At 30.3% G+C, this 27,559-nt stretch overlaps 1 protein-coding gene across 1 annotated transcript in view; it reads left to right on the forward strand.

The window, feature by feature from the left end:
* Positions 1-7,485: 7,485 nt before the first annotated feature.
* The window catches only part of LOC139511985 (NUAK family SNF1-like kinase 1), a 49,128-nt gene continuing 29,054 nt past the window's right edge, over positions 7,486-27,559 (forward strand). The window contains exons 1-3 of the mRNA XM_071299245.1: positions 7,486-8,066; positions 15,042-15,162; positions 27,351-27,502. Coding sequence (XP_071155346.1) covers positions 7,821-8,066; positions 15,042-15,162; positions 27,351-27,502 — 519 coding nt within the window. The 5' untranslated portion in view covers positions 7,486-7,820. The remainder of the gene's footprint in view (positions 8,067-15,041; positions 15,163-27,350; positions 27,503-27,559) is intronic.

Raw genomic sequence — 27,559 nt, forward strand, 5'->3', positions numbered from 1 at the left:
GTGAAATTAAGAATATAAAATATATTTGTGTTTATGTAATAATGAAAAAATGTAACAACTTTCTTTAGTTTATAACTAATTTTTAAGAATTTAAGCGCGGGAGTTCCATTCGGAACCATTGTCATTTCCGAATGACACAGACACACGACAACAAATAGTCTCGATTACCCAGACGCTTGAATTTGTAATCAAACGTCTGGGTTTTCGCAATGGTAAAAATTCTTATGACAGATTTCTGTCAGAGACTCGGAACATTTTGGATTATTCGTCGACCCTATGAAAAGTAACGATAGTATCCAAAATGATAGTTTGACCCACAACATCCAAAATGGCAGCCTCCATGAGTGCTTGTTTTTTTATCGACTTCAACCACAGAACATCAACATGCAGCTAGCATATACGTGTTAAAGGGTCATGGTGTAATTAATATGTTGTCAAAAGGCAGTAGGTGAATTGTAGGTTATAGTTGATAGGTTTAAAAGCAAAAACAGTAAAGTCGCGCAACATAAATTTATTGAACAGTTGAACATCTGAGATCATCTGAGCACAGGGTTTGAAACAAACCCCTGTGATCTGAGTTTCAAAATAATTTTAATTTAATAATTGTATTAAAAAGACATTGCCTCCAACAGGTTAGGAACAACCCCTCAATTGCATGACTATCCCTTAGGGAGCTACCATTTGATTTTTATGGGAAGGGGGGGGGGGGCTAGGATGAAAAATTTTGTCCTGAATTTTTTTTAGCTGTAATATCTGTCCTGCCTTTTTATTTTTCACTCTGTTCGGTCCTGTCTTTTTTTTTTTAGTTTATCCTGACTTTTTTTTACCTAAATTGCCGTCCTGACTTTTTTTTTTTTGCAAATGTCTCATCCTGCCTATTTTTTTTACTCAAAACTCCTGTCCTGCCTATTTTTTTCAAATTTCATCCTAGCCCCCCCATAAAAATCAAATGGTAGCTCCCTTATATGAGTAATACATTTGAAGTGATTAATTTTGTTTTTGTTTTTTTATAAAAGCCACTTTTTAGTACAAAATTTATGTCAAATGAGCATATATTTATATTATTTGAAGAAATGTTTCACATTGGCATTGAAAGAACTATTTACATCTATCTGGTATCGTAAGTTCAAAACATGTCCAAGAGTCCAAATAATTTTGACACTTTGAAAGACTATTTTATATTTTTGCTTACATGTAGATGCAAAAATTATAGGACTAGGCATGTTTTTTTCTGTGATGCCTTCCCTCTCTAAACATTCTTTTTTAAATTTGTATGGAGCTTGTGTACCTTATTTGGTCTTCTGTCAGTCCTCTTTGATTTAAAGTCTTTAATATTGTATTTCTTTGTTACCCTGGTAATGGTTTATAATATGAATAAAACACTGCAAGTATGCAACAGCTGTACAAGGTCTTATTTTATTGAGTAAGACCTCAGACTATTATTATAGACAATTTTTTACTCAGGTGATTCAATATTTAATGTATAATAAATTTGTTTTATTTTGTAGAGCAAAGCAGTATTGCATTGATCGATTGCTGTCAATATTCTTCTATGGATTTTTGCAGGATTAAGTAACTCATGATTTTATGTACTGTGCATATGTGTGAATTGTAGTCGTATGCCTTTATATAATATACTGAGTTGCACATCAATCAACAGAATTTCACCAGATATTTTTGGCTGTGAATGGTTTTAACTAAAAGAACAGGAAAATCTGATTATTTTTATTTACATGCCCTTCAATTTAACATAAATCTACATACATATATAGCCACATCGAGATAGTGTTTGTTGACCTACTTTCTACTGTATTGTTATTCATTGCAATTTTATTTTCTTAATATACCCTAACAACAAGGATTAGAGGCTTGATAGACTTACTAATTCAGTTTACTAGGTTATTTCTTTTTCCTAGTATTTATAGTCATAAAGAAGGACACAACGCAACAACAAAAACTAAAGAAAGCAACACAAACCCTACCAAAAACCATATATTTTCAGTATCATAGTTCCTGATAGCCTTTTATGAAATATTACAATTTCTGCAGTTGGCAATTAGATAGATAGCTGGGTATTTACAAATAAAGCCATAAAAGGCATGCTTTCAAATTAATAGTATTATTTAACCCTTGTACAGTGTTATGCCTTAAGCTTTAGTTCAGTGGTTGTTGTTGGTTCATGCATGTAATTTTTAATTTTCGATATTTTTTGTTTTGTAATAAATTAGGCCGTCAGTTTCTCATTTGAATTGTTCATATAATTTATGTCTGGGCCTTTAACAGCAGACTATATATGGGTTTTACTCATTGTTGAAGACTGTACAGTTGCCTATAATTGATAACATCCACTTGATTTGAACTTTGATTGAGTTGTCTCATTGGCAATCATACTCAAATGTACCTTTGTTGTTGGGATATACAAGTACCCGGCCACGTCCACTCTATGTAGTATTTCTAATTGTATCCATCTGATGACTAGCCTTTTTCAACTGATTTTTTTATAGTTCGTTCTTATGTTGTACTGTTACACCACTGTCCTAGGTATGGGGGGCGGGTTGGGATACCGCTAACATGTTTAACCCAACCACATTCTGTATGTATGTATATATGTGCCTGTCCCAAGGCAACAGCCTCTAATTCAGTGGTTGTCGTTTGTTTTTCCTTCATCTTTATACAACTGTATATTTGTATTACGTTGTATGGGTTTTGCTCATTGTTGAAGGCTGTACAGTAACCTATAGTTTTTCATTGGAAATTATATCACATCTTTTTTATACTCATCTTTTTATTTTTATGCATGTTAAATAGCCTTGTAGGACTTTCAATCTTAGTTCATTTATGTTTTGAAGTTTTGTATGACATCTATTTTCACTGAACTAGTACACATTTTGTTTTAGAGTTCAGCTAAAGCCTGCCTGAGGGAGCTGGATTTTCTTTTCTGTGATAAGAAGCATTGGTGTCCTTTGGCTGTTTTCTTCTACTTAATTGTCTCTTTGACACATTCCCCATATCTATTATCAATTTAATATATTCAACATTAAAGTAGATTTTTTTATTCCTACTTGTCGTTTGACTGTCCAAAGTAGGCATTTGCAAAACTCCTAGATGGTCTTTGTGTCCATGACATAAACATGATAAACTGTAATGCCACTTATTTTCTCCATCATAACAATTGATTTTCAGTAATTTAGAAATATCAGTTAGATTAACAATGTTTTTTGCCATGTTAGAGCATTTTAAAGCTTACTATAGGCTATGGATTTTGCTCATTGTTGAAGGTTGAAAGGTGACCTACAAATTGAATGCACAATATTTGAACTCTGGTGGATATAAATCTCAGTGGCAATCATACCATATCTCATTGTAATTATAAGCATTCAATGTAATGATTACTTTTCAGAATCATATTAAGGTACACTCGATAGTGTTCTTTCTTCATTCTCTTTGGTTTTAATATTAAAATGCAATTTTTAGGATAAGTGTTTCTAGTTTCAAATTGTATTTTTTTAAGCGGGTTTTATGTCAGAAATAAACAATGTAAAACGAAATACAACAAATAGCTACAGCTAATTTATTTTCATGGTATTGTCAGAGGCGGATTTAGAGGGGGCCAGGGGCCCCTGGCTTCCCCTTTTTTGGAAAGAAATTTGGTTGATTATATAGGAAATCACTGAAGCATGACTGGAGTGGGCCGGACCCCCTCTTAGGCAGTCAGTGGGCCCCAACTTATGAAAATTTCTGGATCTGCCACTGATTGTGTGATAAAGTGGTTATTAATGTACTGGAAACAAATAAGAAATATCTATTTAAAATCACTCAAACACCATACCAATTGTCTATTTAAACTTTAAAAAAATACTTGTACTTCATTCAGCAATGATCTTTGTCATTTGTTTTTTCAACATTCTACTCCATTAATAACAAAAAAGTCTGTTTAGAAAATCATACAACCAAAATAACAAATGCAATTTATTAAGAAATGAGAGGCATTGACGACCAAGATGATAATTCTATGGATGCTGTAATGTATTATCATACATGTATGACACTACAATGTAGTATGGACATCAATTACAACTATTGCACAAGTATTGTAAGCACAGTTGGTCAAATGGTGTCTACTCTTGTTTCTTTATTTCTTCACTAGTATCTGAAAAGCAAAGTAAATTCTGTGGTTATAATCAGACTATACAACATTTTTGGTAATGGATATCATGAAGTGGCTAATTGTTATTACATGTACAATTGTTACAGAAATATTTATATTTTAAGAGTTTTACCCACAATCCTGTACCAAAATGTTCAGGGAATATTATTACAAGTTTATATGTTTGACAAAATGCTCAGAACTATACAACTATACTGGTAATCGTTACTAGTTTACAGGAAACAGACATATGAAAATTATACAAAGTTATTTTCCTATGTGAAACTTTACATTGAAAATCATTGTGTACAAATAATCTTTATTCTATACCAAGTATGGCTAATTTGACAGAGGTACAGAATGAGACTGTTATGAACTATAAATCATATACAAGCAGTGTATGTTCACTTTTAACACCTGATATAACCTGGGTTTTAAGAGGGTTGTATTGTGTTTGTAGTCCATACAATAACTCTTAAACAGAGAAACATTCCTTTTGTTTTTCAACACATCTATGTCATGCATTTGTTTCAATTTTTCTGTTTTTGTGAATTGTTTTTTTTTTACTCTCGCTTTCTGACGTTCCATTTAAAATATATACTGGTTGTAAAAAAATATTATATTTGATGGAGAATATCTATAAGTGTTAACTTACTTATCTTAATATAAAAAAAATTCAGGATATCAAGCACAACAAAAGGAGGCTATAACTAAAATCTGGGTTTAATCCATTATTATATTTTACTAAACTAACATAACAATAATGTATGTAAGTTAAACAACAAGTGCCCATCCATGGAAGGATAAATATAACAGATGAAAAAAGTAGATTTTTCAACTATAGCTAATAAAGTTAAATTTATACTTAATCAATAATCAACTGATAGAAGCCAATTGAGAATTTCACTAACATTTTCATTGCAATTAACCCCACCCCACATTATAACTTTGGATCTCTAAGTGTCTTCCCTGGTCCCAATATGCATGCATGTATGTTTAAATGGAAAAGCCTTAAAACAATATGTTGTGTATGTGTTACCTGGTAGATTAATTTGACCTGTCACCATCATCAGGACTGTTGTTCTTTTTCTTCCAAGATGAAATACATGTTTTGTATGGCTGCAAAGCCTTTTGCTGAAATATAATTAGCTCAAGTTTAATAAAATGCAATTTGTGTGAGGCCAATGTCTACAAAACTATACATTTGTTTAGAAATTTTACTGAATAAAGTAATTTTGCAAAACTAAGAAACAAGTTCAAGTAGATATGCAAGGTTCAAAAACATTTAGTCTGACTTCATGTATCTGTATCGGAATAAAACCAAAGAAATTATTTTTCTTATTGGTAATTTATGTCGTACCGGTATTAGGGTGCCAAAAAAATATTCTTAAAAAAACCATTGGTACAATATATTCAAGATATATTTCATATGCTAAAAAAAAAAAAGTCAAAAAGTGATAAAACATATCATGCATATAGTGTATGACATTTAAAGTTAAGTTCACATATGTCCGAGGAACATGTCAGTAACTGCTAGTAGTCCTTTGTAAATTTTTTCATCGTCATTTTGCTTAGTTTGGTTTGTTTCCTATTCTGACATAGGACTAAATATGACTTCTTTAAACTGAGATTTAATGTGCCTATTGTTTTTGTTTTTCTACAATGGCTAGCTGGATAGGTTGAGATCTTGCAAAACATGTTTAACCCCTACACATTTTTTCGCATGTCCCAAGTCAGGAGCCTCTGGCCTTTGTTAGTCTTGTATGATATTTAATTTTAGTTCATTTATATATTTCGGAGTCTAGTATAACATTCATTATCACCTTGACCCCATGTTACCAGGAGTAGTACACATTTTTGTTAAGGTGGCAGCTGAAGCATGCCTCTGTGTGCGTGATTTTCTCAGTGTTTTGTAGATCCATTGGTGGTCTTTGGCTGTTTTCTGCTCTTTGGTCAGGTTGTTGTCTCTTTGACACATTCCCCATTTCCATTCTCAATTTTTTATTAATAATAAAATTACCCAATGACAGTCAGTTATATGTGAGGCCTCTTCGTTCCCCTATATACATTTGTACTAGGTTTGTCTTCTCCAGCCATTCAATACAGATAACTGACCTGGAAAAGATATAATATGTCAGTATTTTACTATTTCAGATGCAACTCAATGCAGATACTTTATGCATAGATTACAATGTACATAGATTATAGATAGTTATAATATACTGTATTCTGTTGGTCATATTATTTATTTCATTCTCAATACTAATCAGCCTGTTATGGCAATCAACAATTGTTACAACGGTAAATCTGTATTTGTTTAATTGTTAGTTTCATTAAGTGCATTCTAAATTCTAAATGGCATAATCCATATATATAGCATGAGGATAAATTGTCTTATTGTAAGAAGAATTTCATATTCTCTTGCACCGTCCCTTGATGATCTTTGCTGGTTGGACACAGAATCTATAATCTTAAAAATATGCTTTTAAAATATATTTTAAATAATTTAGGAGTTTGACTCATCTGCATAAAGTACAAGAAGGGACTTCCCTTTAAGCATCAATTCTTGGTGCTTACTGCAGATTAGTCATATTAAATATCCTTGTGATTTGCAGAGTCAAATGTTTTGGTAGTTTTGGGTTTTTTTTTATATTGAGATTTCAGCTGAGATTACTGTGTTGTCTCAGATTTCATTGATCGATGCATGAGGTAAAATAACTGCAAACCTAATACAAACTGTCAAATATTTTATTTTTAAGATACTAGTTGTCAGTGGCGGATCCAGAAATTTTCAAAGTGGGGGCCCACTGACTGACCTAAGAGGGGGCCCGCTCCAGTCACGCTTCAATGATTCCCTATATAAGCAACCAATTTTTTTTCTCAAAAAGGGGAGGCCAGCCCCCCCCCCCCCCCTAAATCCGCCTCTGGTTGTTATGATTTTGCAAACTAATCCTTGGTTGCATAAAGGTGTACAAAAACAGTAGGTTGTAACAACTAAGGATAAGTTTGCACCCCCCCCCCCCCCCTTTTCTGAGTTATGTGTTAAAAAACTACCTTTTCCCTATCCTATTAAAAGAGACATTCGTAAACATGAACCTTGATAAGTTAATTGTCTAGTTTCCATGCTGTTTAAACGTTTCATTTTACACTGAACCTCACAACTCTGATCAACTCTGGTCAACCACTGCCGCATGTTATCGTCCATATTCCTGAAGTTTTTTCTTCCGGGAACATGTAGTCAAGGTCATTACCTAATTTTAAAACGCCATCTATGAACGAAATCCAAAGACACAAAAATCCAGACGCTATATTCATAATGCGTCTGGGTGATCGAGACTAGACAACAAACAGACTGTGAAACTCCGCCCATTATTTTTAAGTGGTAAGCTAGTTCATTACTGATTAGACCTCTAAATATACCACAACCTGAACAAAACGAAAGCAGTGAATAGTATCCACGCTTGCCTGGTTGACAGTATACATATTTTCTTTGGAGTATCAACAACTGACAGTGCCTACATTTTGTATTTTCAATCTTCTGATTTGTCAGTGTTATAACAATATCTAACTTAATTTTAATGTGGAATATTTTACCGTATTATAACCATTTCACCATTAACTTATTGCATTATTCTATGAGACAATTAAGTGCTCTTGATCCATAAGCAGGCTTATGTGCAGTGTGTTAGGCCGGAACCCATGGATGCCAATGAGTGACACTACAATGCCTGCTAAAATGTCAGATGAAGAAATGATGGGTCCAGAGGAGATGCTGGACTGTCCAGTTGGTCCTGGATTTAAACCAGTCCTTCATTCACATAGACATAATCTAAGGAATAGATTTGAATTGGGGAAAACTTTGGGTGAAGGAATGTATGGTAAAGTCAAACTTGCTGTTGAAAAAGGCACAGGGGAAAAGGTATTTTAAATATTCATTTTGATATTTTCAATGTATATTTATTGATATGTTTCTTTTTCTTGAAACCCCTAACAGTGTTAGTATTTGCTGTTCACTTTTCAACCCAAATGTATAGTGCACTACATGTTTAGCTCTAGGATATCAAAATTCATTTTAAAATATGTTACAGTATATTTACATCTGTAGGCTTTGATTTTACAATCTTTTCTTTTTTCCTTATTGCCTGAAATTGTTTACTTACAAACTGCATATCTATTAGTAACAAAAATGAGAATAAAATCATTCATTAACACAAAAAAAATCATCTCATGTAGAATATCTATATCCTACATGTAGGTTCAACAGTATTGCAGACATTTAGTCTGATTATTAAATTGAAGTCTACAACCAATTACAACAGTTGAATTGAAATCAATTATTTTTTAAGTTTCAAGTAGACAACAATGTACATGGAGTTTTCCTTTGATTTAAAAAGTACATGTTTACAAAATAATTGGCAATAACTTCAATCATTTAGTATTGTTAGTACATGTGTATGTCAGTGACATGTTTGTGATGGGTACATTGTAGTTTTAAAAAAAATACTTGATAGACACATCTTTTATATAAACTGTAAGCTAAAATTTGTGGAACCTAACATGTTTATGAAAGGAGTATTAAGTTTGAGTCACATTATTATTAATTTACCAATTCATCTGAAGGCACCATTGGATTGGCTTTGTCATGCTAATGAACAGTGCCATCTGTCTCGTTTATTCTGACAGCTGATTTTGTGATAAGATTTTTTTTTTCTATTTTTTTTCTATTGTGACATATTCTATTCTGTTTAAGGATTTAACTATACATGTACATGTTCGTCAAGAAGAAGAAATGTAAAAAAAAAAACATACATTTTTTTCTTTGTAAAATATAAAAGTCTTTTTATTTATTATGTAATCTTCTTCAACAGTGTAATAATGGGATTATTCAGTACACTTATCATTCAAATAAGAGGAGCTTTGTCACATAAATATAAAAAAAGATCATCCTTGTCACATACCTGTGAAATGTTTTCATATGATTGATTTTATATTCTTGTCTGGAAGGAATAAAAACTATTTTTATCAACTTGTTCAGAATGCTTTATGAACTTAAAATCTTTTGTACTTGTAATAAAACTCTTTCTTTCACATTGTTTGTGTACAAATGCATTGATTTATCTTTTACTCATCCATATGCTTAGGTTTTATTACAGTTTTTTCCTCTGATTAAAGATTGCAGAATTGTATTTTTAAAAGGGTTATTTTTTTCAATTAACTAGTTCATTCCAGACTAATTGACAAGAAAATATGTATCGATTTACACGTCACTGGTATGATATGCTTTACAAAATTGAGTATGATATAAAATTAATGTCTGACGTCAGGCTATTATTTCTAAAACAAAAGATCTCTTTGAATTTACTTAAGGCACATATAATCTTTTCTTTCCAATCAAACACACAGAAGACCTAATTACAAGTTATCTCACATACTCAAGTAAAATAATATAGGTAAAATAATCGTTTGAAAGTGTGGTGCACTTCCCTGCCTCTAGTGACAACAAAGTTGTATTTTGTCTTTGCTATGGGTATATAATGAGTCAGTAATGGATAGATTTTCCGATACCAGAAACAAGTTATTCAATACCGTTTTTCTTTGTTTATTTTCTTATCAATATTATTTTGCTTTTTAAACAAACAATGTGTGTATTTATATTTTCATATTTTCATATGTCTATTGTTTTCTCCCTAGATACATTTTTTGTACTTGTTACATTGCTCTTTCCATAGTTCATCTCAAGGAAAAATTAAAACAAAATGTAAATCCTATTTAAAAGAGATTTCTATCTTGAAAAATTAGTCATTTATAAATGATATCTATAATACTGTGACCAATGATATCACATACTTTTTTGTTTAAATAATGGATAATGATTCAAATGGATTTTTAACATACCAAAGTTAGATAATCAAATATTAAATCCCCACAAGGGGTCGACAATCTGAGAGTGAAGTCATAACTAATCTACCCTTGTTTGTTTCTTAGGTGTAAAACTCTCAAAATGACCCTTTGACCCTTCAATATAAGCAAACAAGTAAGTAGGACCAGAGGTCATATGAAATGTTTCTTATCCCTAATTATATCATCTTTCCATTATTGAAGTTTCTACTCAATTGACTTATTGGTAATTTCCTCGGTAGGAGGTAGTGGACTCTGAACATAAATTTGATCAGAATGCTGATTCAGCTAATTTACTAAGATATAGTTTGATACACATTTAATCTTAATTGGAAAGTGATTGATATTCTATCAAGTGCTTAAGATACTGAAAAATTTCTCCCAAATCGAAAAGGTGATAAGAAGATTATTTCAAGGATATTCTCAATTCAGGAAAATGGACCATGGTCATCTCATTATCATTGCTATAAATTGTTACTTAAATCTTCGTGGTAAACATGCATTGCTTGCAGTTGCTACTGTATCTATATCTTCATTTACATGTACATGTATGCTCAGATCCATCATTAGCATATATAAATATTAGGTCCTGAATGAACAATTTCAATCTGAAAATCACTAGATAAAAATTAAAGTTATTAAAACAATTATATACACTGAAACTTCGATAGTGTTATCAATAGCTGTCAAGAGTTAAGAAATATCTTTCATATTTTAGAGTCCCAACAGGGTAGTGTGACCGTGGTCAGTTTTAAATCATTACCCTATTATTATCACTTTAACACAAACATCAATTTATTTTATACCCCAATACACAATACAATACACTCTCTATTTAACTGAAATTGACCAACTGGTAGTTATTTATTACCAAAAAGAATTTCAAGTATTTATTACTATTTACAATGACCCGTCAAAAAAAGTTTGTCAATAGAAAGTGGTGTGATGTAGGGTAAAGAAAAATCATGCATGGATATGAAATTTCTCAGCATAGTTTAATGTTTTTAAGTAATTTAACCATTGTTTTAAAATGATATATATAATGTGTATAGATATAATTGGTCACGTCAAACATGTATCACCTGGTCATTTCTGATGATACAGTTAACCAGGAAATAGACAATAAAACGAAATATACATCTATGATGAAAGATACATATTGCATTGAAAGGAAATGGGACTTAAGGACAAACTTAATGTTTTATTATCACTTCCCATGTGTCTTTATAGCTCTTTGAACTTATGGGAAACAATAGGTCACAATCTGTCAACTTGTACATTTCATGATTGACTCCCACAAGTAAACAAAACTATCATGACTGTCTCACACTTATGATCAGTACAACTGGTTGTCATTGGGAAGTTTTCATGGAGACAATATTATTATTTGTGGTCATATTGTCTTCCTGTTAGTATTGACTCATCATTATTCCATTCTCATATTTTAGTTCTTTTTATGTCCTTACAATGCCCTGGATAATTGTAACATATATTATTTAATTACATGTGTGCATGTATTTATTGATAGTGCACAATAATAAAACTATACTAAAACTTGTGGGAAATTAAAGCCAGGGAAGGAATTTATGGTAGTTGTATTATGCACATAGTAATAAAATAATATCAATTGTGCACACAAAAGATTTTTTTTTATTTCTGATTAATTCTATAAGAATTTTATATTCCCATGCCATCCATATTGTTATTTAATCTTAAGTCCCAATTTGTTGTCATAATAATTAAAGATCCTTTTATTTAAACCATGACTCAATATCTATGTAATGTTTCTTTTGATTTATATTATCAATTTTCTGTTAGGATTTAATTTAAAAACACACTTTAGTGATTAGTGGATCTTTTTTATAACCACAAATATTTTGCAGGCGTAAAAATCTTTGATTGTTTCCTTAATCTCTTTGATAATATCAGAATCAGAGATGTGTAAATCCGTGAAAATGATATGGTAAATTATTTTATCTTGGTCATTTATCTCTTAAAAATATTTTGTGGTCATTTAACCTAAATTATGACGAATGTATACATATCTTCATACATTGTAATATATATATATATATTATCATTTAGTCATAATTTTTGAAATTTTAATTATTTTAATTTTAATCTTTAAAACATTACAAATAGTATGAAAGTTGCCATTATATATATATGATAAAGGGAAAGTTTTTTTGTATGTTGAAAGTAGTCCAGAAAAAGATTTTTTTTTCAAGGTTAAGAAAACTAAATAATTTTTTCAAGGATAATAATATCAAAGTGGTTTTTATACGCCCGGGACGGGACGTATTATGGTATACCGTTGTCCGTCCGTCTGTCCATCCGTCCGTCCGTCTGTCCGTCCGTCCGTCGTCCACACTTCGGACAATAACTCAAAAACACCTACACCAATTTCCATGAAACTTAAGTGAATTGTTTATATCTATTGACGTAAGCTCCCTTTTGTTTTTTTTTAATTTCAGATTTTAAGTTTTGGATTTATGGGGCTTTATTCATAAAAAAAGGGTGATTTTTAACACTTCGGACAATAACTCAAAAAGGCTTTCACCAATGTCCATGAAACTTTGGTGAATTGTTTATATCTATTGATGTAAGCTCCCTTTCGTTTTTTTTTAATTTCAGATTTTAAGGTTTGGATTTATGGGGCTTTATTCATAAAAAAGGGGGGATTTTCAACACTTCGGACAATAACTCAAAAAGGCTTTCACCAATGTCCATGAAACTTTGGTGAATTGTTTATATCTATTGATGTAAGCTCCCTTTCGTTTTTTTTTAATTTCAGATTTTAAGTTTGGGATTTATGGGGCTTTATTCATAAAAAAAGGGTGATTTTTAACACTTCGGACAATAACTCAAAAAGGCTTATACCAATGTCCATGAAACTTTGGTGAATTGTTTATATCTATTGATGTAAGCTCCCTTTCAATTTTTATAAATTTCAGATTTTAAGTTTTGGATTTATGGGGCTTTATTCATAAAAAAAAGGGTGATTTTTAACACTTTGGACAATAATTCAAAAAGGCTTTCACCAATGTCCATGAAACTTTGGTGAATTGTTTATATCTATTGATGTAAGCTCCCTTTCAATTTTTATAAATTTCAGATTTTAAGTTTTGGATTTATGGGGCTTTATTCATAAAAAAAGGGTGATTTTTAACACTTCGGACAATAACTCAAAAAGGCTTTCACCAATGTCCATGAAACTTTGGTGAATTGTTTATATCTATTGATGTAAGCTCCCTTTCAATTTTTATAAATTTCAGATTTTACATTTCCGTGTTATGAATTTTTATGCTTAAAAAAGGGGGGATTTTTCCAATTTTGGGACAATAACTAACACTTTCACAAAATTTTATGTATGGATGAAAAATTAAAGACAACAAACTTAGTTAAATTTGAGGTAGCCTTAATAGTGCCAATTTTTTTGTGCATTTTTATTTATTATTTGGGGGGGGGAGTATTTGACAGGGCTCACACTATTTCTAGTTGATCATATAAATTCATTTAAAGCATAAAAGACAAGTTAAAAGAGCAACGGGCGTATCATGCGCTAAAGCGCAGCCCTTTATTTTTTATGCAAAGGTGTTTTATTAAAGTTTTAATTGATGACAATTAGAGACTTCCTTTCACCTTGGTTAAGTACAATACAATATGTTTTCAAAATAACTATAATGGAAATCACTTTATTTAATAATCAAAAGATCAAACAAATGCCATAGTTCACACAGTTACTTGTCAAATTTTAGAAATACTTTAATCTGTCAAATTTACTAAAACGTAAGTTGTTGTCAAATGATGTCAGTGGGCCATTAGTGGCTTTATTTAGAGTCAGAGATCAGATGATAAAACATTTCTATTTATTTCTATGGTAATTTAACCACAATATCCGCTACCTTCCAATTTTTTGAAATTTTGAATAGTCATTTTTTTTATTACGAATGTTTGACACAATATCAAAGTGACGTGATTCATAATTTTTTAGCACGATTTGTATACATTGTACGTAACATGTACATACAGATTAGTCTAAATATTTAAAGTTTCTTGACATACAACTTTTTTTTCTAGAAATTTCTTATTTGAGAACTGCAAAATCATTATTGTTTATAAAATGACTAGCTTGAAAGTGGAACAGGTCAAACATAAAAGAATTATTATTATAGTGTATAAAATTTTATTATCGTAGTAACGATAATTTGCTTCATCATAATCCCTCCAGCAAAGGTTATTAAGAAATATAATACATTAACAAAACATGGTCTGTCCATAGGAAGTATATATGAGCTTAAACTGTGTAAGAAAAGATTATTAGAACTTAATGACATTGAATATTATAACCATATCAAGCCATAAGGGAGGAGTTGTTTTGATAAGCCTATAATTTTCATTCTTTGGAACTGGGTGACTGTTCTACGAGAAGGCCATTGTGGCTAATTTAAAACTCAGTCTACAACTAATACATGTTTATACACAAATTGCAAGGTTGTTGTCATTGAAGGATTGCCAGTTTTCCTTCTCTCTGGTGCAATCCAGGCTTCTGTCATGAAATAGGCAATAGTTCTAAAAGTGGCATTAAAACACCATAATCAATCAATCATTTAAGGAAAGTAAACATTCTCCTGTTTATTTCTGTCTTATAAGAAAAAATTACATGTTATTGGCATTGTTTTAGAATGACATTTGGTCAACTGGTCCAAAATTAGAATAATGCAGAAATTGAAATTAGAACCATCAATAAACTTATCATCGATACATGTACTAGGATTAAAGATCTAAATAGAAAGAGATTCTGAGTTCTACTTTACACAATAGTCTTGCTAACTTTTTTTTAATATTGAACTGCATAGACTAGTGCTCTGTTTGAGCTCAAAGGTTGGAAATTATAGTCATGTTACATGTAGGCTGACAAAGTTAGTAAACTATTTGGAAGGTGGACAAACTTTTGAGATTATTCAAATGAATAACATGTATTCTTATATTTCAGGTTGCAATAAAATACATCAAGAAAAATAAAGTGCAAGATGATACAGATCTACGTCGATTACGACGAGAAATCCATGTCATGTCATCCCTCAGTCATCCAAATATCATCAACATTAGAGAAGGTATGTATCTGTTATATTGGATCACAGAATGTGCCCATTGGTCACCCAAATACTAAAGTCTAAAGAAACAAAAGCCTGTACATGACAGCCTTTAGTGCTGACTGTTGTCTTGATAATAAAGTTTGAAAACTGTTATACAATATGAACAAAACAAAAGAAAAGCTTGTACATGATGGCCTTTAGTGCTAACTGTTGGCTTGATAACAAAGTTTGAAAACTGTTATACAATATGAACAAAACAAGAAAGAAAAGCTTGTAACTGAAAGCCTTTACTGCCGAATTTTGGCTTGATTATAAAGCTTGACTTTCAATGTGAATATAAGGAGATGGTGGTATAAACACACAGTAACCTAACAACATACTATTATCAAAACAAGACATGTTTTTAAATAGGTTTCAAAGAGGTGATTGCGTTTATTTTTTTACCCTTATGAATGGTAGGTTAAAATGTGACAGGATATTTCCTAAAGTAAAATGCCAGAGTAAGGTTTTTATTCAACGAAAAATAATTGAAACCTTTTCTCAAATATGCCCTTGCGGTTTGTTTAGCAAATTGATTTATTAATATTTATTTAGAGATGATCAATATAATATCAGATTAAAGGAAGTTGTAACAATAACTCCTGGTAAATTTGAACTATTCATTTCATCTTCAAAGGTCTATTGGGTAACACTATACATAAAGTGTCACCTCTGTGACATAGCGTGGAATGTAGCAGTGTCGTAAGATATTTCTCAACTTACTGAATAAAAATCACCTTTAACAAACCAAAATACAAAGAATCGTTAGAATGAAATTTAAGAAATGAAAACATTGTTAAATATCCTAATACTTTAAATTATCTTTGGAATTGACTTGGCTTTGAATATAGATCAAACCTTATCTAACGATGAAAAGAATTTATTGACATATTGAAATGTTAGAGGGAGTTACCTAGGAAAATCCGTAGGCTTTTTACCATTGTTTAATCTTTCTACGTAGTGCAGAAACTTTATTTAGACTGAAAAGTACATACAATATTTATTTCATTTAGATATCAAATTCTTGTTCATTCAAGGATAAAATTGATTCGCTTGATCAGAAGAAACTGAAAGAGCATTAAGCCATCAACCCCTTTTGGAGACTATAAAATTAATGATTTTTTTATTTTATGTGCAAATATTTTAATTTTACGTTTAAAATTAAATTTTTCAAATAAAAGTTTGATACTGTCTTGGAACATTGAATTATTAACCGAAATGACTTACAGATAATGGAATTTCTCGCTGTGTGTACAAGTTATTTCAAACAGAAGCATACTTATCTGTGACTTACATATATTTACAAATGTATGTTTCATATTTATGTGGTTGGAAATAAAAGTTTCCATATTGCTTAATATGTATGGCTTTCTTATCATTCTCTGGTTTGTCTGTCTTTTTTCTTTCTTTATAGTTTGTGGGGTTGTCTGTTATTTGACTAGTTGGTTTGTCTGCTTCATATTTTTATGCTTTGATCCTCTTTACAACTGGGATTTGATAAATTTAAACTTAAATGTACCAAATACAAATAAGCTATGGGAGAAGTACTTAAAAAGTGTTCAAAACATTAAAGGAAGGAAGTTTTGATACGTACAATGAATACTAAGTTAGAATATGGTCATTTTTAGTTATTTAGATAAAATAAAAGGACACGTTTAGGAAACGAGCAATTATCGATTTGTATTGCATGAGAAATTATTTGTAGTTAGTGTATTGCACAAGAGATAAAAGTAGAAAATATGTAATACATCCTCAGGGGCATATATAGACCAGACATGACAAAAATATGAATAATTCAGGTCAATTACTTATGAATGATGTGTATTCATTTATAGTACCAAATATATATGAATCGTAAGGCAATGTTACCTGCGGAAGTTGTTGGAGAATGTATATGCTTTGCTATTGAATTGTATCGATCAAATGAAGTTTAAGATTTAAGATCGGCACTGTTCGTTATCTAAAAATAAAATAATTTGGATGTTCAGATGAAATTGAAAACATCCTGTACATCTAGTCACATAAATTTCTTACTAAAAAAATGTTGAGTAAATTCAAAATCTTGTTTAACCCTGGCTTCTTGATGGTTGTAAGTTTTCTTCATCTATTTTGGTAATTCAGTGTCTGCATTTTGAGGGCTGGATATCAAACAAGGAACAATCAGTTTAGTTATAAGTCTGTCCATCTGTTGTGAGCAGTTATCCATCAGAAGAAAAAAAAATCTGTGGTCAAATCTAGAAGTCTATTTGGTTTACCCTTGCTGTCTTACCCCACACATTGTTTTATTCTATAGCCAACTTCTTTTCTTTGGTGTAAAAGTGCTGCCAAAAACTTTACAAATGAAGATAATAAGTTGTTGACTTTTTAATTTAAGGACACGTACAGGTCAACTTCTCTGAAGAATTGACGTCAACTCAGCATTTCATCGTGAAAATAAAGGCCTAAAATGCCAATGTTTTGAAAATGAAATGGATCTTTGTTGATATTTGTTCAAAAGTTTTAAAATGTACCCCTTGACTTACATTTAGCCTGGACTGTCTTATACTGTTTATTTGTACATCTGAATAGTACAGTGTTAACTTGGTACCAAATAAAAGGGATTACGTTTTAAATAACTTGCAAGCTCAAAATTAAGTACACTTTAAACAGTGTACTTGGCAGGTTTTTAAGAACGGATAATCAAATATTTTTGTCCCACTGGAGTTTCTTTGTGTCAAACTATTAGGTTAGATTGTAGGGGGTAATTGATCAGCTGATTCCGCGTATCTCTGTTGATTTCTAAAGTGAATTTATTTCACTTTTCATCATGGTTTAATCTCTAACTTATTTGTATTTTTTAAACTGTCAACTTACGGTGCATTTGGTGGTTAAACTTGGCACAATTCCACGACATGTTTTGTTTTATTCTGTGATTATCTGATACATGTCTTATGATTTGTAGATTAATGTGCATGCATGCACCATGCAGTAGCATATATATTTCATTATTTGTACTAGCATGACTATGTATTTAAATTTCCACTTCTGTAAAATGCAAATATGTTATTACATTATGGTTATTTCACCTCTATAATCATCTAAGAAGATTGCCTTGGTTCAGGAGCTTTGTTCTAGAGTCTAAAGTTTGTCGACAGGTTCAAATTGGATGTAATTTGAAAAACTCAGAAAGAAATCTTGCAAATTAAATTTGATTTCTTAACAACAAGAAGTCCTTAGTTATAAAAGAAGATGTGGCATGAGTGCCAATGAGACAACTCTCCATGAAAATCACAATTTGTAATAGTAAACCATTGTAGGTCAAGGTATGGTCTTCAACACTGAGTCTTGAATTGGCTCACACCGAACCACAAGCTATAAAATGACAGAAGGATGAACAAATGACCACTAAAAAATATCATGATGCAATCCTTACCAGACTCATTTTTATGCACAAAATTTTATTTAACCTTGAATTTTTTTTTCAAGTATCCATCAAAAAGTCAACTTTCAATTATTTTGATCAGTTACATCATGTGTAAACAACTGTTTTCCATCATTTTATTACATGATATGAATATTTTTGCATGCTTATAGTTGATCAGGTCTGTATGACATCATATAAACTGGAGACCTGCAGACTGATCATATAAACTGGAGACCAGACTAATCATGTAAACAGGAGACCAGACCATTTTATGAATGCAGATTATCTAAAAATGATTATACTCAAATTACCCCAGATGGTAGACAAGATATAATTTTAATTTTATCATAGAAAAATATTATATCATACATCCGTATAAATAAAGGTGCATCCATACACGTATCAGGATGTTTAATCAAAGATATCCAAATATTCAGACCACGGAATTGCTTTTGATTGAAGTGCTGATTTATCTTATTTTTAAATTTTTGACTTATTTATTCACACATGATAACTGAATGTGAAAGGACAATAATATTTGTATAACCTATAGTCTATATAAACAGAATTATTGACCATTTTCCTTAATTGTCCATTTACCTTTCCTGACGTCTGCTGGGACAGGTGGCTGTAATAATATAACCATTCCACACCTGCCCCTGCATTCCTGTCAAATTCCACACACTTAGGGTCCGTTAGCAACAATCTATTTTGTATACTGTAAATGACATTTGGAACAAGGAAAACAGAAAAATCTGTAAATATGGAGGGGGAAAAAAATAATGGTAAATTTAAGATACGGTACATGCATGGATCACCTTTATTATCAATCATGATTAAACCTTACATGTACAATACCATATTAGGCCAATAGTTTTCGACATTTTAAAACTTTCTGCACAGATATTGTTCTAAAAAAATCCTTTCAAAATAGCTTAAGGTTTCCTTACTTAAAAATAGAAAAGATATAAAAAAAAAAAAATAGAATTTTACATTTTTTTGTGTTACAGTTTATTGTCAGCGGGGATTAGATATAGACTGCACAAAAACTTCAAAAAGAAAGTAAACTATGTCAAGTGTGTTTGGTGCACATTTTTTTGTGTCAGTATGCCAATTTTGTTTAACAATCTGAGTCAGAATACAGTTACATAAAAGTCTTAATTCTTGCTTGATTTTACTAACAACTTATGAATCCAGAGAAAATTTAGAACAGATGGGCTTGTTAAAGGAAGTGATATTAATTTAATTTTCTTGGGTCAAATTATTGAATTAAATATTTATATCTGTTTCTTTAAACAAAGTCAGATAGACATGTTTACTGGTTGATGTTCTTTGTGATATTAGATTTGTTTTCATGTTTGTAGATTAAGCAAAACTTGTTAGAAACTTGTAAAAGCAAAAATTTCAATCTCCCATGTCCAAAGTCTTTGTTTTACAGTAACCAGATTAATTGTATAGTACATGAAAACTTTCTGCGTCAGTTTCCTAGAAATTTATAAAAGATGATAATGGGAAAAGTACATGTTCATTCGTCGGAATTTATCCTTTTGCAAACTTTAATGAAGATATATTTTAAAACTTGCTTAAAAAATTTGTCGTCTGCTGCACTTTGTATCTCTGATTCATCTGAGAACTCCATGCTCTTCTTATCAGTTAACAGTTTATAGATGTGAATAGGGTGTGGACTGGTGTCTTTTTTCGTTTTCTTGTTCAGATCATGACTTTACTCTGACTTTTCATTCAAACATTTATTTTAATTTAACCTTGAAGTTGATATTACATACAGTTTTAAGAACATAAGTCAAATCAGCTGATAAATAAGGCATATGATACGATATGCATATATCAGATATGTTAAGGATATATAAGCTATCTGATATGTTAGCCACATCCAATAGTACAAAATGTAGTATTGAACGGATTTTATAAAAGATAGATTTTTAATAATATCATCTGATATGGGCATTACCATAGTTCCCCCTACTACAAATGACACCAGAGTGCAATATGAACAATCAACAAAATGGGTGTGATTGAAAAATGATGATTTTTTTGAGGATCAAATTTAAAAGTTATCACAAAATAGATAAATCATTGTCAAAACTAATCGTTATGTAACAATTGAACATTTTCTGAAATTTTTGGGCATTAAAACATTGTTAATCTTCCATTTTTGTCGAAGGTTTCTTAGGAATTGGAATTGGAGTTTGTAAAATCAGATTTAAAATTAGAATGAGGGGGAAACTCTAATTAGTTGCACACCTGTAGGTAATTAGAAATTTAAAAAAATAATAACCTATTTATAAATACCACATAATTATATTTTTTACAAACAATATGAAAGTAACCTACTTAAATAAATCACCATGACTAGACCTTTTCAAAAATGATTTTTTATGAGGTTGTGTGGGTTATTTCTTATTTAAAATTCATGAAGTTAAGCATACATTACAAAATCAATTTACAAATGTTTCGTCTTTTGTCTGGGATGAATATAAGCCTGTAAACTATACAAACAGTTATCTCTTTTATATTTTTTTAATGTCATGAAAACTTCAAAACCAAAATTTGGTCAACGTGATATTTATGAGGGTATTTTTTTAAATTTAAAAAGAGGAGACCACATACTTATTAGGGTATTTTTAAATTCTGGATTAGGAAAATGCAACATCATTGCCATCAATCAAATGTTTTTGGTTAGAGGTTATATTGGAAATATGACTTGTCTGGTTAGAGGTTATAATATTGGAAATGTCTGGTGATAGTTTATGTTAGAGATTAAGTGATGAACTGCTCAGGTATTCATAAAAATCATGTCTGTCTTTAGGAAATTTGGATTTCTCTCCACCAAATGCCTTTGTCCTATTGTAGATATGATCTGATCACATACCTTCATCCTGACCAATAGCTCAAGGTCATTTTATTCTTATAATTAATAAAAATGTATGATTTTCTACCTTTTGGGCATAAAATAATAATAAGTGATTGTAATTGTGGTCACTTTGTCAACAAAAAGATTACTTTGTGATGTTAATCTGTATTATTACAGTCATCATGTAAACAAGTGACCATTGGTCAGCTGAGGTCGTTTCTTTTCCTTATGCAGTCTGTTAAACCTGTGATTCATAAAATTTGAATTGGAAAATTTTGTAAAAAGCATACTTTTGGTTACAAAATTATCTGAAGTAGCTATAGGTCACAAAACATATGCACACTTATAATGTGAACAGATTTTATAAAAAATTAAATTGAATTAAAAAAGTGGAAAAAAAGTAAAGTAAAATTTAAAAGAGGAGACCACATTAGACATATTAGTTTCTTTAAATTTGCAGGAAAAGGAGTTTTTTTTTTAATTAAAAATAACCCATTAACATTTGTCAATTCAGGTATATGATATATGACCTTACAAAATGTACCATTTATGATTTATAATACTACATTTAGTCTGAGATATGGAATTTATAAATATTTAATGTCATGCACTAGGTTATCAAATATTTCATAATAATAAAAGTGACACTGCAAAAATTGCCAAGAATTTAGACATCTTTTCAATAACTTATTAAATCAAATTCTTTCACTATTCTTTCCTTATGTCAGATTAGCATAACATTATGAAATGTGTTAAATATTTATCTAATTTTCTTAATTGTCCCTGGATCGATTTTCAATAATTATGTTCAAATTATTTGACTAAAGAGATGATTGTCCACTTAAGTCCCAGATGTCTTTAAAAGTCCTTGACCTATCTAATGGACAACCCGTTGACGTCATTTGGTGAAACATCCTTTGTTTAATTAGGGTTTGACATGCAAGGGTCTTTTTGTTTTAAAATTTAATCAAATATTAATATGGCACCAGTTATTAAAACTAAAAATAGCAATATATCATTGGAGCCTAAGCATTTTAAAGATCTTATTTCATTTTGATGGTTTAGTGAAAACGTATACCTTTATAAAATATTGAAACATGCCATATGTTCATTCATGGTAACAAATGTATTATGTACATGTAGGCACAAATATTTGAGAGGATCAATAAAGGGGGATATGTGCACTTAAAAGCATGTGAAAAGAAATAGGATTTAATATGATGAATGAAAAAAATAATTCAACTTGAACTGTGCATTTTACTGATATGCATGACATGACCATTTTGCGCTAAAACATTTGAAATAAAAATAGGTTAATATGTTGCACAAAAATAAACAGTTGCCATGTGCATTTAAAATTGATGCATTCTTTCAAAAGTGGACATCTGTATGTCTGCAGGTTTTCTTGGCGCGCACTATGTCTAGAGCTGAGAATTTGAACATATACATGTCTCAAATGCGTAAAATAACCTGTTCAATCTTCTTTTGGCCTTGAAATTTTTTAATATAAAGTATCGAAGCAAGGTTGAAGTATTCCCCTCTAAGCAATTCTGAAGTGGGCTTTAATTACAAGTAAAATTCAGATTATCTTTTATATAACAAACTTTTCACTTTTGTGTACAAAACCTGGCCTTGACTACATTCAAAACTTTTACATTATTAAATTGTACAAATTTTAAATAGGTATAAATCCATCTTTTGAAAATATTTAACCTGTTATTTAAAAGTTAAAGCATAGATATGAAAGTTACTCAATATCATATATAAGAGAAGTGCATTATAATCCTCTTGTATTAAAACATTCCTCACATACCTATGTTAGCTAACCAACTCAAGCTTTTGTCATAAATTTACAGAACCTTTCATTAAATCATTTGTCTCAGTTTAATGTTGTGTGTAAATTTATTGTCTATTATGTATTACTTATGTATATATATAACTATTTTAAGGTACCTGGGAAAAAAACACAAATTCCATGCACTTTTGTCGGCAAATCAAGACTAATTTTAAATATAAGTCTTCTGTTAAAATACAACCATTCCTATTGTTTTTTGTAAAAAAAGAAGGTAGTGTTATCTTCTGTATGCAACTTAAAACAAAATGCATCTTTAAATAAATTGCCCAAATCTAAATTTTAACTTTTAAAATTTATAGTTAGGGCAAAAGGGCAATTTACATAATCAAATAAATAGTAAAAAAAAAAATATAACAGAAAGTTTTTATGAAATTTATGACAATGATCACTTAGCAATGGGAACATTTTGCATTGTACTTTTCCTTTCATCTTAGATACACATCTAAAATTTTATGAGAAAATGCACCATCCTGCAGGTGCTTATTGCATAGTTTAAAAAAAAGACTGTGCAGCATGGGGGATAGAAAGACTAGTGCAGTTCAGTTCAAAGCTATGAAGAAGGTGTTAATCTTTCAATAATTGACAGCTAGTTACCCATAATAGATGTAATTTATATCAATATGCACTTAGGTGTTAAATTGAAGTGCAGTGAAGTAGCTTTAAATAGATTTTCTTAATTAGTGGATCATTCATCAGGAATTTTAAATGGATCTTTGCATTCTTTGCATATTTGAGACAAAATATGATATGCAAAGACTTGTACTGAAAACTGGAACTGTTTACCTGAAATTCAGACAAAAATTAGTTTAAATTGTGGGTTAAGTAAAGAATTGCAAATCATTTGAGGTAATATTGGCTAACAGCAATCGAAATGAACAAATAATCATGACTTTTATTTGCACAGACTTAAATATAGGGTATAATGTAAATAGTCAAGCAAGAGGTGCAAAAAGTTTCTATTTTTATAAGGTGGAACATATTTAAACAAGATCCTAGACGGCTTTATTGATTTAGTCTTTTAATATCTCTCCGTAAAAATTACTTCCCCTTTTGTGACACAATGATCCCACTTCAAGCTCTTAAATTGATGTTTCTGAGAAATCCCAAATAATATTCAAACAATGTTAAGTCGATTGATTTGAATGTTTGTTAAATCAATAGACAGTTCATATCGAGCCTTTGTTCCAAATATTTGTCTAACAATGGAAGAGTATTTCTGTCTAGGGCGTTTGTGTTGATTGTGTGACGAGGTCATCTTATTCAATATTATCATACAAAAATATTGATGACTGCTAGATAATTTCGTAAAACATGCCAAAACGTTTAAGTTTTGAAAGTTGAAACCTAAACTACCAATATACAAAAACTAATTGAAGTTTGATTCACTATCGACAAAAAACTTCGTTTAAATAACGCTTTGATATATTAATTTTGAATATTCATATGATACATATATTTAAAGTTGTATCCACCCAATGAGTTAAATATTTATTAATTGATATTCTTGTTTAGAACTGTCATGCATGACTGACTATCAGGAGGAAATTCCATCTTAAAAATTTAATGTGATAGTTTTAATGTTATAGATTGTTGGCACACCCTCATGGTACAATATGAAATAACGGAATCTAATGACATGAAAAGATGAAAGTTTAATTAGAATGCATTAAGATTTTAATAATGATTAAATTAAGTAAATATTTATAGATTTTGTATGGTTACCTTAAGGATTACTTTGACAGATAGGTATACATTTAATTTTGGTCTAGAGCATTTATTGCAACATGAATTATTTTTATTGAAAATTTAATTATTTGATAAATGACTCAAAAAGAAATTGGTGTAAAGTGGTTATGCCTTGTGACTCAAATGAATAATAAATGTTTTGATTGAGACATGTGCAAGACATGTGCATAAAAACATTTTAACTTAATAGACATTAAATACTCAATTTAAATCCTAATATAACTAACTGTTAATGAAAATAAGATAATTTGATATGACTATATGCAATAGTATATTATTCACTCAGTAAATCTGATATTTTCACTAGTCTTATACATTTTGTATCTTTTGAGCTCACAATTTTGGAATGTTTTTTTATGTTGTTATATCAAAATGATACACCTCAGTAATCTCACCATTATCTTTGACTATAAAATTAATATCCTCTAAAACCAGTTTTTAGTTGTATTTCAATCAAGGGCAGATAAGTCTTCTATGACTAGTTGTTTTTAATATAATAGTATCTTTGTAAGGTGAATCGTTTTCTTTTCTCTTTATATTAATCTGAATGATAAGAATGCCTTCAAACGAGACCATGCACTTTAATAAACATAAACTATGGCAACTCTTAGGTCTTTTCCCTTTAAACTCTGGTGGGTGGTAAAATCGTATATTGTCTGGTAACTGATGTTAGACTAGTTTTGTCATTATTAATTACCTTATAAAACTATTCATACTTTAGGGTACTTGACGATTTACAAATGTATTTTGTCAAATTTATAGTTATTAATATGTGTAAGGTCATACGACTTTCCAACTTTCCTAGTTCTAATGAAATGTAAAGTGCAGTGTTTAACAAACTCCAACATTTATACAAATAGATGTTTCCAAGGATATCTTATACCTCAGATGCAATGTACATTTTTGCAGGTGTTTGCCAAATGAAATATACATAAGTATTTAGTAACACTGGTACTTTTAGACCGCATTTGATATTTCTATTGAAAAACATATCGTAATAAAAATTAATTAAACCTATAATTTAATATGTTGTAAAGGAAATACTTTTAGGATTTTGAAGGGCCAATTTTGGAATTTATTACCACTCCACACCAACCCTAATACATCCTTTTCAAGTGAAAAACAGCTGTTTAATAACCAACAGAGGAAATAATTCTTAGTTTTCAATCACCAATTTAGCAATTATAAGTTGCCAAGTACCTGTAATAGTACAAGGTTACAAAATTTTCTTTCCACTGCATTACTCAACATCGCACCCATTACTTATGTGCATTAATTATGATAATAGTTACTAACTATTGAATTACCCTCTTGACACTTAGGAGTAGCTGAAGCACGTAAAATGCAGTTGACAGAATCTTAACATGCAGTTGTCAATTTCTTTCTATACAATGAATCAGAATAAAGGGGAAGACATACGCATCTTATTAAATATTTCGGTGACTGCGTTGACCGCAGACTAGAAGATGAATTTCTGTGTAACCTTGTACCTGGTACATCAGGGTAAACTTTTTATTCAAACCATTAATCTTTATGTATTTAAATGTGGTGAAATTAATTTTGTGTCAAACCACATTTCTTTATTATCTTCTGCAACAGATTTATTAAATGTATCAGACAACAATAGGTAATCTATTTTAATTATTTTGTCGTCTGCTGTGGCTTTCTGAAATAGGTTTATTTTGATTGGGTTCTGTTATTATTAAATTTTCGGTGATATTAAAGAAAGAAAAATGAATTCAGTGCAATTTTGCATCCTGTTTGACTAAAAGAAGATTTGGGGTATACAATGTTAATAAGACAGCAACCCAATAAATAAAAATAGCGAAAGATATCTAAAGGTCAACTTATTGTCTTCACTGTAAGACAGGTGTCTGTACATTTCATCAAGCTCTTTAGTTCTTCATGAGTAATAACCACTAATGAAGTTCATTATAATTAACTTATCAAAATATATATAGGTTAGCAGTAATGTAAATGGTAGAATTTTGTCATTTGTAACTTATAAAAAAGTTCCCAAAAGTAAGTTTATATAAAGATTATACAATAATTTCCCTGTTTAAAACAACCTGCAGTCTTCATGAAAAACTTTTGAATCTACAAGCTCTATTTTACCAAAATTTAAGTTTGATTCTGTTGGCTTGTAGAGAAAAGTTTTACAAGGCAGAAAGCAGATTTACAAGCCTTATGGTCTTGTGGTGAAGTGTGAAGACTGAACCTATCTTTTGATTGTGTGCCTATTATATGTAACATAGATCTTATATAATTAAATATGTCTTTTTTTATTTCAGTTTTTGAAAACAAAGACAAAATAATTCTAGTCATGGATTGTGCATTAGGAGGAGAACTATACGATTACATCAATGATCGACAGAAGTTAACGGAAAATAGTGCTCGTAGACTCTTTCGCCAAATCTCATCTGCCATAAATTATTGTCATCAAGTAAGCAATATACAATATATACTTTATGTCCTTTTAAGATTCGTAAAATGAAATTTA

Source organism: Mytilus edulis, chromosome 1 (genome assembly GCF_963676685.1).
Source record: "Mytilus edulis chromosome 1, xbMytEdul2.2, whole genome shotgun sequence".
Lineage (NCBI taxonomy): Eukaryota > Metazoa > Mollusca > Bivalvia > Mytilida > Mytilidae > Mytilus > Mytilus edulis.